General features: G+C 33.6%; 1 protein-coding gene across 1 annotated transcript in view; it reads right to left on the reverse strand.

The window, feature by feature from the left end:
- LOC142317440 (phosphatidylinositol 4-phosphate 3-kinase C2 domain-containing subunit alpha-like) overlaps window positions 1-13,515 on the reverse strand; it is a 44,464-nt gene that overhangs the window by 15,410 nt on the left and 15,539 nt on the right. Inside the window, exons 8-10 of the mRNA XM_075354007.1 lie at window positions 8,745-8,874; window positions 7,582-7,737; window positions 1,853-2,003 (exon numbers count right to left, since the gene is read on the reverse strand). Of these exons, the coding sequence (XP_075210122.1) occupies window positions 1,853-2,003; window positions 7,582-7,737; window positions 8,745-8,874 (437 nt within the window). The remainder of the gene's footprint in view (window positions 1-1,852; window positions 2,004-7,581; window positions 7,738-8,744; window positions 8,875-13,515) is intronic.

Consider the following 13,515-nt stretch of genomic DNA (forward strand, 5'->3'; position numbering starts at 1 on the left):
AGATTGCGGCACACTTTTACCCTGTTGTTTTTCTGTTCCCCAGTGAGTTTTTTGGGACCAATTTTGCACAAACTTTTTTCATATCCAATTCATTTGTCAAAATTTGATGCACAGTGGTACAGTTGAAATACAATTGTTTTACAATCACTCTGACAGTTAATCGCCGGTCATACTGTATCAAGTATCTCATTCGCTCAACACTGTTGTCACTTTTTGATGTTAATGGTCTTCCAGAGCGTGGATCGTCTGCAACTGATTCCCGGTCATCTGAAAATGCTTTAAACCACCTAAAACTTGGGCTCGTGACAGAGCATCATCACCATACACCCTTTTCAATTTTTAAAAAGTTTCAGTAGCATTCTCAAAGAGTTTAACACAAAACGTGATTGCACAATGTTACTGATAATTAATATCACTCATTTTTGTAACACACAACAAAAACTAGTTTCATGAAAAGTTTGTTTACATCTCACGTGGCAACAGTAGACTAAAAATATTAATACCTAATACAGATCACCAGTTCATATAACCATATGTTTACTACTAACTTAAGAGTGTTGCCACTTTGACTGCCATAAAAAACTAAACTAGTATCTACTTTATTTACAGAACTTGTATGTTACACAACATGCAATGAGGACTAACCGTTACAATAAATAATAATAAAAGATTAAACAAATAAAACTGTACAGTTATAAATAGTAATTGAATTGACACAAATCGATGTTATCTCACCAACCGATATTGTACAATTGCTCTCTATAGAGTATTACAAGAATGGAATAAAAAAATCCAAATACTTTAAGTCAAACAAAAATATAAAAATGGGAACTAAATCTAAATCTTTAAATTAAATTTTCTAGCATTTGCTAGTGATCTGGTAATTTTGGCAAAAATCAAAATTCAAGAATTAGAAAAATAATATGCACAAATTCGGTCTATAAATTTCATATGAAAGAACAAAATGTTCTTCCAATAATAAATGTAGAATCCAAACAATGAAAATTTGAGAAGAATCAATCAAGAGTCCAAGAATTTAAATATTTAGGTGAAATAATTATCATGAACATTTTAGAAGGAATAACAGCCTGAACACAAAAATGGAAGGGGTTAATCATTTTACAAGAAATGTTTACAATAAAACTTCTTTTCCAAAAATTGAAAATTAGGACTATATAAAACTGTACTTTTACTGAAAACATTATATAGTGTGGAACGCTTACAGAATTTAACAGGAAAATTCTAGTGAAAGTTTTAAAAAGGATTTTAAAAAAATTCATGAACCAAAAATCTGAGGTAATATTTTAAATTAAGACCATTCATCATTAAACAACTAATTGAATTATCCCAGTAATAGTAACAATAATTACATGGGTGGCTATTGAAGAGTCAAGAAGTAGGGCTCAAGCAAAAAAAAATTAAGATTTTGAGATAGATAGCAGGCAAAACAGAAAGAAATAAATGGTATGAGTAACAAGTGATGTTTGAAATACACTAATTGAGGAAAATACAAAATACACAAAATAAAGAGGATTTCAGGAAAGGAGGAAAGTGAAGAGAGGTGACCATGTACGAGATGAAGAGAATATATTAAAAAGGATGTGAAAAGTTATCTCTTGTTTTATGGGAAGAAGAGCAATGCTGGAGTATTAGAAGATGGTAAGCTGTAATTACAGATCTGGAATGGGAACCAAATAAGATAGTGACACAGTAATGTTTAAAATTATATAATACATTAAAAAATAAAATTGAAATATAACTGATTTACACTAACTTAATGAAAATGATGTGCAATCGCTGACTAATTTCAAAAAATAAAAGATATAACATTACGAACAGTAAATTCACATACCTTTTAAAGTTTCCAAACATTTGAGCATCACCAAGAAATTTTCCAAAATCAATATGAAAAAGATGTCCAGACGTTTTTAACATAATGTTATCATTATGTCGATCACATATTCCCAATACGTAAGTTGCAACACTATATCCAGCACAAGATGCTAAAAATAGAAAGAAAAACCCATAAGTTACCAATAATTATCAAATAAACTTATGCAAAATATAAAAAATAAATTATAAGGTAACATAAAATCATAACAAAATGAATGAAATCACTGTTATATGCTATGAGGAAGTAACTAGCCTCTTAGCAAATAAATTCTTTCATCAAGGGCATCTCTACTGGTGCTGAAGCTATATGGTAACACCAGTTATGTAAACCAATCTTGTATCTAGCTAATCTTGTACTAATATAAGGAATATTTTTTAAGTTAGAGCCATTTCAACTATGCCACCAATTTATACTATGAAAACAAACAGTGCCTGCATACCACATTTATTTGTGTAAGTAATATCTGTTGGTAACAATAATCCATCCCAACCCTGTAGGGGAAGACACCCATCTTCTGATGTTACTGGTTGCCACACCATCCCTTCATTCCAAGCCTGAGGGGCTTTACCGGAGATCGTCTTTAGATCCTCTAACTGACTACATCTCACAGTCATCAGCCAGACCTCGATTGGGATGCCACCGATGTAAATGTCTTGGCACACATTTGCATCAGTAAATACATATCAAATTTCGCCTTCACATACTCCTCAAACAGATATCTTCACATCCAACCTAACCTGATTGCCGCAAACTAACTGAAACCGCAGACCTTGTGCCTAGTACAGATTTGATAACCGTTCATGATCGTGAATGCCTCAGAAAACTAATTTTAAATTTCTAACAATCAAAATAATAATAATGTAACCGCCTATAACAGCCAGCAAGAGGAGTCACTGGGCCTGCAGCAAAATGTCCGCGCAATACCTAAAAGCCATGCATTGAGCCCAGACAGGGGCAGCATACAGCATAATAGCTTCGCTGACACCTTTATAAAGGATACAGATGGCATGGTAATTCAACCCCCAATCGGGATAAATGACTATGGATTCCATAAAAGGCATCATCGGCCTGTAGATGTTCCTTGAACCGAAAATTCTCATCAAGGATAACGCCCAGGTATTTTTTAATTGTAACATATCGAATGGGGAGACCAGCCATCTAAACCCGGATTTAGGGTCGGGAAGCAGCCTTAAGCAACATAATTGTGGTTTTCTCTGAGCTGAAAATCATCTTAGGTTGGAGACTCCACAATCAGAGTGTCTCACAAGCACGAGCAGCTTGGAATTCTACCTCGTTATATGAATCCCCTTCAATCAGTAGCAGCGTGTCATCAGCATAAGTGATGACATGACAACCACATGGCAACCTTAAACACAACATCGAATCAAATTCTATGATCCAAAGAAGGGGACTCAGAACACTGCCCTGGGGGCATCCTTTAGTTAAGGTCTTACGAATTTCCGAGCCATCACGCAGGGCTCTGGCTAGGCTTCTTACCTACCTCACTAACACCTGTCATGGTCAGAGATGCCCTGACCTAACAGTATATGAACACAAAATGCGCTGTATTCCTTCTACGTAGATGTTGAGCAAAATCCCACAAGCGTGACGATGACCTGCAGTGAGCCACAGGCAGCTGGAGACCTTCTGTATTCTCTTGTCACTCTTTGCCACTACTGGATCTAATGTGTCAAATCAAAGATCAACACATAGCTACAGATTATGGCCTCTGCTCTAAAAGAGCGTGAGTAGGACTAAGGGTAAAGGCCACTTTGCTCATAACAGGGACTTGCGACCAGGAGTCGCTGCTACTCTTTTCACCGCGATGAGGCAGGTGCTCCAATAAATCGTGTGCCAAATCCTCTGAATCCCCGTGAAAAGGGTATGAATCGTCTACACAAAAAGGGCGCAAAACCGTTATAGCAGTTTTCAGACAGCCAGATTGTGAACAATAATAAGATTGATAACAATAATCAAGTTACATTCACGTTAGCTGCCGTGCATAATCTAACAGAAATGAGTGCAAATAAATATAATCCTGTGAAGAGCGAGTGATATTTAAGCAACAACTCATTTCTTAATGGCAAAAACAAATCTGTAGCTGAAATTCACAAAGAAATTTATGATGTTTATGAATCAAATGTTAAATATTAAAATAAAGTTTTAAAAAGGCATCATTTGTTTCAAGAAGGCAGAATGAATGTTAATCATGAAGAATTTATCAATAACCTGTCTGCAATTTCAAATAATTTGTTACAAAAAGTGAAAGAAAAAATTCTCAAAAAAAACGATATATAATTTTATATTTATCAAATGATTTTCTAAATGTTTAGTGATAAACAAAATTTTAATAATAAACTAGGTTAAAGAAACTGTGTGCTGGTTGGGTGCCAAAAACGTTGAAAGATAGACGCAAGGAAAACCGCTTTGCTGGGAAATATTTGAACATCCACTGTACAGTCTGAAATATTTTTTTCATTTATAACATTGGTTTGTATTGCAAGGGTTTGAAAATCAGGAACTAAAAGATGAAGTAATTCATCGGTTTAAATTAATGGTTAAACATTTTCAGATGGTATAATAAACCTAGTAACAATATGGAAAATGTGTTGCACTGAATGGTGTGCAAAAATAATACACAAATGTATATTTATTTTAAAGTAATAAAAGTTTTTTCTGTCACTAACTTTTGTTTTTATACCAAAATTATCCTTTCTTAAAACATTTTTTGTACATTTTACTTAAAAAATGCAGTATTTATCAATAGAATAATAATTATTTTGAAATTTAGGGTCGCATGGATCTTGATTTAAAAATTCTATATATTTTTTCCATAGTAAATAACAGTCAACCTATGTATTATTTCTCAACAGAGGAGGTACACTAATTACTGGTTTACACTTTTTGTCCCAATCTTCCTATGCATGTGTGAGATGCTAGAAAAGCACCTAAAATACAAGAAGCATTAGTCAAGAATTTCTTTCTCTGAGAGTAATGATGTTCGCTTTATCGCCAATCTTTTTAGTTCACAAAGTGAAAATATTATTTAAAAGTCTGCATTTCAGTGTGCTAAGTACAATAGCACATTTAGCATAATGAAGAAGGTCCACTTCACTCTTCACTTTCCTTAGCTTGGCATGGGATGCTATTATTTTGAGTATAGCTATGCCAATTTCAGGAGAAAATCTCATGTCAAGTTATCTACAACCTTTGTGGTTATTATACTTAATATCATACAATCCTTTTCTATCCATTAGTTTGTTTTTTAAAAAAATAATTAATTTTAACAAACTTTAATTGTTTTTATCTTAACAGAGACCAATTTATGACATTCCTTGAACTTTAATGTATCTTCAGTATACAGACTTCCAAAATTTTAAAATTCAGTGTAAAGGACTAGCTGCTAATACTCCCAATTTAAGAATAATACTCCTGATTTTTTTATGTCATTCCAACTTTTCAATTTGGAAGTAACTTCTTCCAATTTTTAAAATTACAAGAAATTGTAATTTTTTTCATTACTGATACATGGTCATTATTATTTCAAAAATATAAACTCTTTTGCATTAAAATGTTATTCAATGGTTAAAAAAAGTTTAATTTGTAGATGAAAGAAGGGTTTATTTAGTTAGTAAAATTCATTTGTAATGTTTTAAAAAAAAAGAATAGAATCTCTGGTTGATGGTACTATCTGCAATCTTTCTCTCTAGTTTTCTCAAGGACAACCTTCTATCTCTTCCTTTCTGCACTCTGAGTGATGCAAAAGATTGTTAACTGCTTGTTCTTGAAGGCTTTTTCTTTCTTGCCCTTGTATTTTTCTTTTGATACAGAGGTTATAAATAGATGAAGTTAAGTGATGAAACCTTAGAAAAACGTTTAATTGTAAACTAACAAAGGGTGTGTTAAAACCAAATGTTTGTGAAATTAAGAAAAAAAGAAGTTTACCTCAATTAATAATTCAAAATTTTTTTATCTGTTGGAAGTACAAATATATTTTTTATCAGTCAACTGTATCTAAATATTTGAATAGTTTTCACATCTTAAACATATGAGGTCTGTTCAGAAAATAACCAAAATTTATTTTTTTAAATCTTTATTATTAATTTTACAGATCATTGGTCTTTGTCCCCTTCAAAGCACACTCCCCTCCACTATTCATAAACTTTTCCCAGCAGCGTTTCCGCATCGTGAAGCAGTCCTGGAAAACTTCATTTGAAATAGCCTTTAAGATTCATGATGAATTTGCTTTAATATCATCAATAAACCCAAAACAGGGTTTCATCTCTGACTTTAATTTTAGAAATAAGAAAAGATCACAAGGAGCCAGGTCTGGTGAGTAGGGGAGCTGAGGGAAGAGTGTCATTTGATTTTTTACACAAAAGTGACACGACAAAGCTGAGTGTGTTGGCGCATCGTCATGGCTAAGGAACCATGTGTTGTCTCGCCCACAATTATGGTTCCTTTATGTGGAGTTTTTCACTAACCATTGTAAAATGCCTTGATATTATGCACGGTTCACTGTTTCTCCTTGAGGTAAGAATCAAAATGCACAATTCCATTAAAATCGGAAAAACAGAAAGCACCACTTTGACATTAGATCAAGACTGACATACTTTCTTGGGGCATGGAGATGCTTTGCCAATCCATTGTAATGATTGAACTTTTGTCACAATATCGTAGCCGTAAACCCAGCTTGCGTCTCCTGTTATGATCCTTTGCATGAATGTTTCATCGTCATCGACTTATTCAAGAAGTTGTTGACAAACACCAACTTGATGTTCTTTCTGCTGTTCAGTCATCAAATGAAGTCAACTGAATTTGCTGCAACTCATGCATGTTCAATTTTTCAGTCAAAATGTCATGGCATGATCCAGTTGAGGAGCGTCTTCTGATCCAGAAAACATCTTCTGAACCTTTTCTGAAAGTCAATTGGCGATTTGCACATACCAATCGTTGATTTTCTGAATGTGGATGTCATCAGTTGAAATCGGTCGAGAATCATCTCTTTTTTTGTTTAACCTCAGAGACCATCATTAGGTATTGCTTCAGAGGATGAGATGAATGATTTGTAGCGTATGTGAAAATGCCATACCTAACCGGGATTCGAACCCAGGACTCCAGATTAAATGCCGAGATGCTACCACTCGCACCATGAAGGGTTATCTTCAATCAACTGATGATCACTTTTAAATTGTGAGAACCATTCGCAATATTGCGTACGACCACAAGCATCATCTAGGTAAGCTTGTTTCAAAAATTGAAATGTTTCTGTGAAATTTTTCCCGTTTCATGCAAAATTTTACACTGTATCGTTGCTCCTGAAAATTGCACATTACAAAAATCGCTACTAACACTAAAACACGTTGCACTCAAATAACAACAAAGAACTAAATGAGATGTGAACAGTCCAAGAACATGTGGTTACAGAGGTTACGTGGAAAACAATGTTACCAAACCGCACATAGTGATGTGCGGTTTGGCAGCATTGTTATTATTGCATTGTTGTTTTAGTGAAATATCTCCATTGGCGCATAATTAAAAATGTTTGTTTATTTTCTGAACAGACCTTGTATACATCTGTACTTATACTTAAATCATTCTACAGTGAAAATATATGAAGTAGTTTTTCCATTCTACCGACAACATACACACACAAAATATAATATCATTCATAAAACACTAATTACCTGTAAAATTAGCAACAGCTCTCTCATATTCTAAAGCAGATGGATTATGTTTTGCTAGCCATTCAGCTATCGGTCGATCTTTAAAAGATCCTGTCAGACCCAGTTCAACTTGTATTTTACGTAAAGTTTCTGCTTCGGTAACCATTTCAATCGTACCTGTTTCATAACAAATATAGAAAACTTAAAATTGCAAATAAATGTAACTGCTTCAAATCCATAACACTTTGGATTTAAAAAATATGAATGTACTTAAAATCATGTTGACAACTATCTGTTCTTGGATCACATAATTGTTTACAGAAAGTATAAATGTTTAATCGTTTGATAAGAAATCTTTAAAATATCTTTCCCAAAAACACTGGCAATTTAAAATTACTTCAAGTTGTTTTTAAACGAGAAGAATAACTACTTCTATACATCTGAAAAGCAAAATAGTTCTTTTGTCTTATTACAAAAATTTCAAGATTTAAACCCTGATGACAACAATTTCTTTATTGTTTATTTATGAAGAAATTATTGTAAGGCAGATATTTTTTCAAAAACTATGAAATAATTGCATTTAAATCACAAGAAAAAAAACAATTTTCCAAAAATCCTGTAACATTATTTGAAAAAGTTTCTTTATTAAAGACTCAAGTTTATTTATTTTTCAACTAATACAATTACAAACTGACAAACAATTGCAAATAGTACTTTTTTTATGAGACATGAATTTAGTAGTATATAAAAAGCCTGACCAGGATTTCACTGCACTATGGAAATCAGATAAAATATTATTGTACAATATGATGTCTACATCACAATTTTTTTTTTCAAAAAAAGAATAAATTGTTTTATCAAAAAATAATCTTACACCTCAGAATTTTTTCTATCCCCTGCTCCAGATTTTAAAGAGTTTAGTAACTGTACGCTTAAGTTAAAAAATCTACACAAGGTGTGCAGTTACCTGTAAATATCTGTTGATGCTAAAAAAAAAGAAAAATCAGTTATCTGTTAATACTACATAAGAACCAATAATTTTGTCAATTTTTGCAATTTTAAAGTTTCCTTACATTTTATAGAACAATTTTACAGCTTCAGCTCTTACAGCTTTTCATTAATCGATGCAATAAGAAATTGTATAGATTTCATGAAATATTACTTCAAAATTTATAGTACAATACCTCTCTTATAGCCGGTAGGAACACAAGTAAATGTAACCATCTTTAAATCACGACCTTCGTTCAACCACATTATATCCATAATTTGGATCATTTGCAATGTTAGCATATCTTGTTGTAAATCATCACCAACCTGTAAAAATTACAATATCTTGTCCGGTTATCTTTTTATGTTTATTGAAAATAAAAAGAATTAATAAAAATATTATGTTAAAAATACAGTTACTTTTTTTACAAATAAGTGAGAGCAACTGCTATGTTCATTCTTTTTTTTCATATGCCATCTTTTATTGAAAGACGATTGTAATCTTGAAAATTAAAACTGTGCCTCTAAATAATCCTACAGTCAAACAATGGAACTATCCCCCCCCCCACAAATTCCTCAGCCATAACATACTTTTCTTCCTAACACTTATTCTACCATTCAACTTCTGAGTTATTAAAATGAGTAAGAATATTTTTCAAAATATATCAAAATATTTCTTAAATATTCCAATTTTCTCTTTTTTACTACACTCTTTTGCTTGTAGATTCTTACATAAACTCCCTAAAACAGGTAATATTGCACATTTTTTCTTTGCAAACTATTTTAGCATTTGTTGTTAGTCCAAATTTCAAAAGCATGTTTTTTTTTTAGCGTCCAAGCATCCACATCGTAAAAGAAAAAGGAAACTACACACCATCTGAACATTCACAACTGTAAATTAATATTTTTATTCGACAGTATTATCTTCTGTAGTTTTATAAAAGAAATTCTAGCAGAAATTTCTATATGGTACATATTTCCAACAGACTGATCCTCGACACAGTTTATCACATATCCAGACATTTTTTAATAAAAACAATTTCTGTGGTAATTTTAAATGAGCACACAAGTAATTCTGACTGATTGTTGAGTTTCTTGAAATTAATTCTCAAAATGTACTTCCTATATGTATCATTTAAACTTTGAATGAAAAAATCTAAATCTACAATATTGTGACAGTAAGATTATCATCTGCATATTGGATGTCATGAAGTTGGTTACTGTCCGTAGATATTTCCATATCGATATCATTCAGAGCTTCTTGGAAAATTACTTCAAAATACATTAAAAAAAAAATGTATACAATTCACTATCTTGATGGATTCCTCTAATTATTTCAGCGACTTGTGTGTTAAATGATCCTCAATTATCACCGTAAAGGCTCTGTATGATATTCAATGTGTTCATACACTTTCCTGTAAAACATAAACTAACTGATCTTAGACCAATTATACAGGTAAAAAGGGCTTTCATATACTTATCAAAGGCTTTTTTTTTCATAGTCACTAAAACAAAGTATATACAGTAGCGAACAAATTAATCCGAACAAAGGGAATTTTTATTCTGTTTTAGGAATCTTCACTTCGTGGCAGGCTGCTTGCTCTTTGGTGTTTCAGGTTATGTTGTGGCTTTGTGAGTCTCTGTTATAAGTTTGTTATTCGTTTCTAGAATACAATGGATATAAACCCACGAAAGCAGTCAAAAAATTGTTGCTCTGTCCCAACACATAAATGACTCAAAGACAGACTACCAGTGAGTGTAGTGTGGAAACCCTTTCATAATGAAATCATGAATAGGTATAGGTAAACAGGTTCCATCTCACCAAAGAGAAAAGGAAAATGTGGACAGAAAAAGAAAACCACAACTACACATGATCAACTACTAATAAGAAAAAGCAAAATAAATCCACAACTGTCAGCTGTTGACCTTAATAGGGACTTAAGAGCCAGTGGGACTAATGTTTCTGATATAACAGTTCATAGAAGATTGTTGGTAGCGGGAAGGATTGCCCACAAACCTAAAAAGAAGCAGTTACTGACTAGGTTATGAAAACAAAAATACTTTATTGGGGAAAGCAACATAAAGAATGGACTACTGAGATTAGAAAAAAGTTATTTTTTTGACGAGACTCCTTTCTTTGTCCAAGGGGAGAGAGTTGCCTACATTCGTATGAGAAGACTACTCCACACCAGCACATCTGCAACGAGCTCCCAAATACCCAGCCAAAAAGATGTTTTGGGGATGTTTTACACATGAAGGGCAAGGAGCACTTATGCCTGTAGATGGAATATTGAAATCACACTGCAGTCACAAAAATTTAATGTGAAAACCGAACTCTAAACCAATTAGTGTATTTCAAAATACCTGTTCATGTAATGTACTGTTAAAATAGGTACTTTACAGTTTAAGTAGGTTGCATTTAGTAACAAAATTAAAACCAAAGGACCACAATGAACAAAACAATCTTTTACTGTTTTATTTTACTTCTACCCAGCTGTCTGCTACAAATTGAATTGCTTGCAACAAATTGACTCTTGCACTACTTCACTGGAGCCTGAATTCAGTAAATTTTTTTCTATTTCTAGAATAATGTGATTTACAAATTAAATCCATAATAGACTCATATTTTTTATAACTCCTCTGTCCAATGATTGGATGCGACTCATTTTATTGTTGTACTGGGCGGTAAAAATTCAACAGAAATGTATTTTAAACAATGAGCAGAACAATTGTCAATCAATAGTACAATTTTTAAAATTTTTTTATGCAATTCAATATCCCAATTGTTAAGCATTCTGAAAAGATTGCACTTGTCATGCAAGCATTAACAACAACAATTAATAACAAAAACCCATGAGGAGTTGTTTACAGTGTTTGGTCATCAGCAAAAAAAGGACAATCTTCTCTCCGCTCTTCTCAGTCAGGCAAAGAGTAATCTCTGATAAGACTGAGATTTTGCATATTTTGTTAGATGATTTGTTGATAGATGATGATTTGGTGGCCAAGACTGGTTTTTGTCTTCAGAAGATACTGAGGCAGAGGTGCGCCAAGTTGTTTATAATTCAGATAGAGGCAAAGCTCCTGGTTTTGATGGGATAATGGTGGAGTTCCATGTTCATTCATGAATGTTTGTGTGGGGACTATCACCAGAGTGTTTAATAAAATGTTACTTTTAAGCTATTTTCCAATTTGTTAGAAAAATGGAGTAGTCAAGTTATTGTTTAAGGATGGCAACAAGGAGCCTCATTAATTCCTCATATCAGCCTCTGACATTGTTACTGGTAATTGGTAAGGTCTTTGAGAAGATACTACATCTGTGAATTAATGAGAGGTTGACATCGCAAAAATTACTAATAGAGAATCAGTATGGTTTTCGTCCAGGCAAGGGGACTGAGGATGCTATTCTACGAGTTTTGGACATTGTTAAGAATAGTAGCGCTGGGTATGTTCTGGAGATTTTCCTTACACATATCTGGGATGTTTAACAAATTGTGGTGGCCCTATTTCAATTACAGAGACATTGATGTAGTAGAAATGAAATACAAGTAATCCAGTTATTTCAATCATTGAGACGTTCTACTTCGTGATGGTAGCCATAAAGTAGGGAAGACATTGTCTAAGGGTTGCCCTCAAGGCCCTATGTTATGGGCTGCGGAGTTTGATTATTAGTTTGATTATTAGTTTTAATGTGAGTGAGGATGCCCAGTAGTAATCACATTGTCGCCTATGCTGATGGGTTGATGCTGGTCAAAGGATGTTCATGGTATGAGGTTGAAATCAGGGCTTCTCCTCAGGCATGTAGGGTACTTGAACTGTGGGGCCATCAACATAAGATGGCAATCCAGCCAGGATAAAACTATGATAATGTTGCTGAAGGGCTGTTTGGCTGTGATGTGGTAAGTCTGTGTATCGATGTCAGGCCATCATATATACATTCAGGTTCCAAAATGCCTTGGGGTGCTCCTTGACCAAAAGTTTCATTTCAACATTTACAGTACATCACAAAGAAGGCCAGTAATGCCTTCTTTGGTATTTGGTCATACGGTTAATCTGGATTGGGGTCAAAATTTTAGGAGCATGAGTGTCCTTTATAAGGATGTGTGAGGCAATTATGTTGTATGCTGCACATGTATGGGCAAACAGGAAGAAATCTAAAACCTACAAGGATATTTTGTTGAGGGCCCAGCATCTCTTGTTATTAACGGTGACAAGAGGCTACCATACTATCTCTCATGAGGGTATTCAGGTAATTGCAGGGACTGAAGCATTTAGATGTTCTTGCATATGAGCGTAAACAACATTATTTCACGAAGAAGTTCAGTAAACTGACTTCTATGAGGGTTAAGGAGATTGAGGATAGTGGGTTCCATTTGCAGCAAACTAGGTGGGATAAGACAGCTGAAGGGCATTATATGCACGGTCTATTCCCAAGATGAGGATTCCGAAGGGCACCTCTTGGTTGTCACCAAACAAGTATCACAGTTTCAATTGAGCCATGGTGCTTTTAGAGACAGATTGGGTCATTCCTGCTTGGCTGATTCAGGTCTGAGTCCAAGTGCGGCATTATTGGTGATGCCTTTCATGTTTTGTATGTCTGTCTGTGGTACGAAGACAACAGAAACACATAACGTCACTACCTCACAAGAAATTGATTCCTCTTTACATTTGACTGTTAATTGGAGAAACCGGTCTGAATGGGAAATTGTTGAGAAGTTTATGAATTATTTGGCTCTTGAGTGAGTTGCGAAGGAAAGAAGTTCAAATGACCCAGGTGGCTAGGGTTCTGCTTGGACATTTTTGTCGCCAAGATAGGCATTTCACAGATTTTGTTTTGGGATTTCATGATGTGTGCAGAATGAGTTTGTTTGGTTCTTTTAAACAGGGTAACAGCTCAAAATTTATTGATTTTTTCTACTCAGTCCAGTTCATATGAGTAGTTTTGTTTTGATTTTGTAGTACTTGCAATAG

The sequence above is a fragment of the Lycorma delicatula genome, chromosome 1, assembly GCF_047948215.1.
Source record: "Lycorma delicatula isolate Av1 chromosome 1, ASM4794821v1, whole genome shotgun sequence".
Taxonomy (NCBI): Eukaryota; Metazoa; Arthropoda; class Insecta; order Hemiptera; family Fulgoridae; genus Lycorma; species Lycorma delicatula.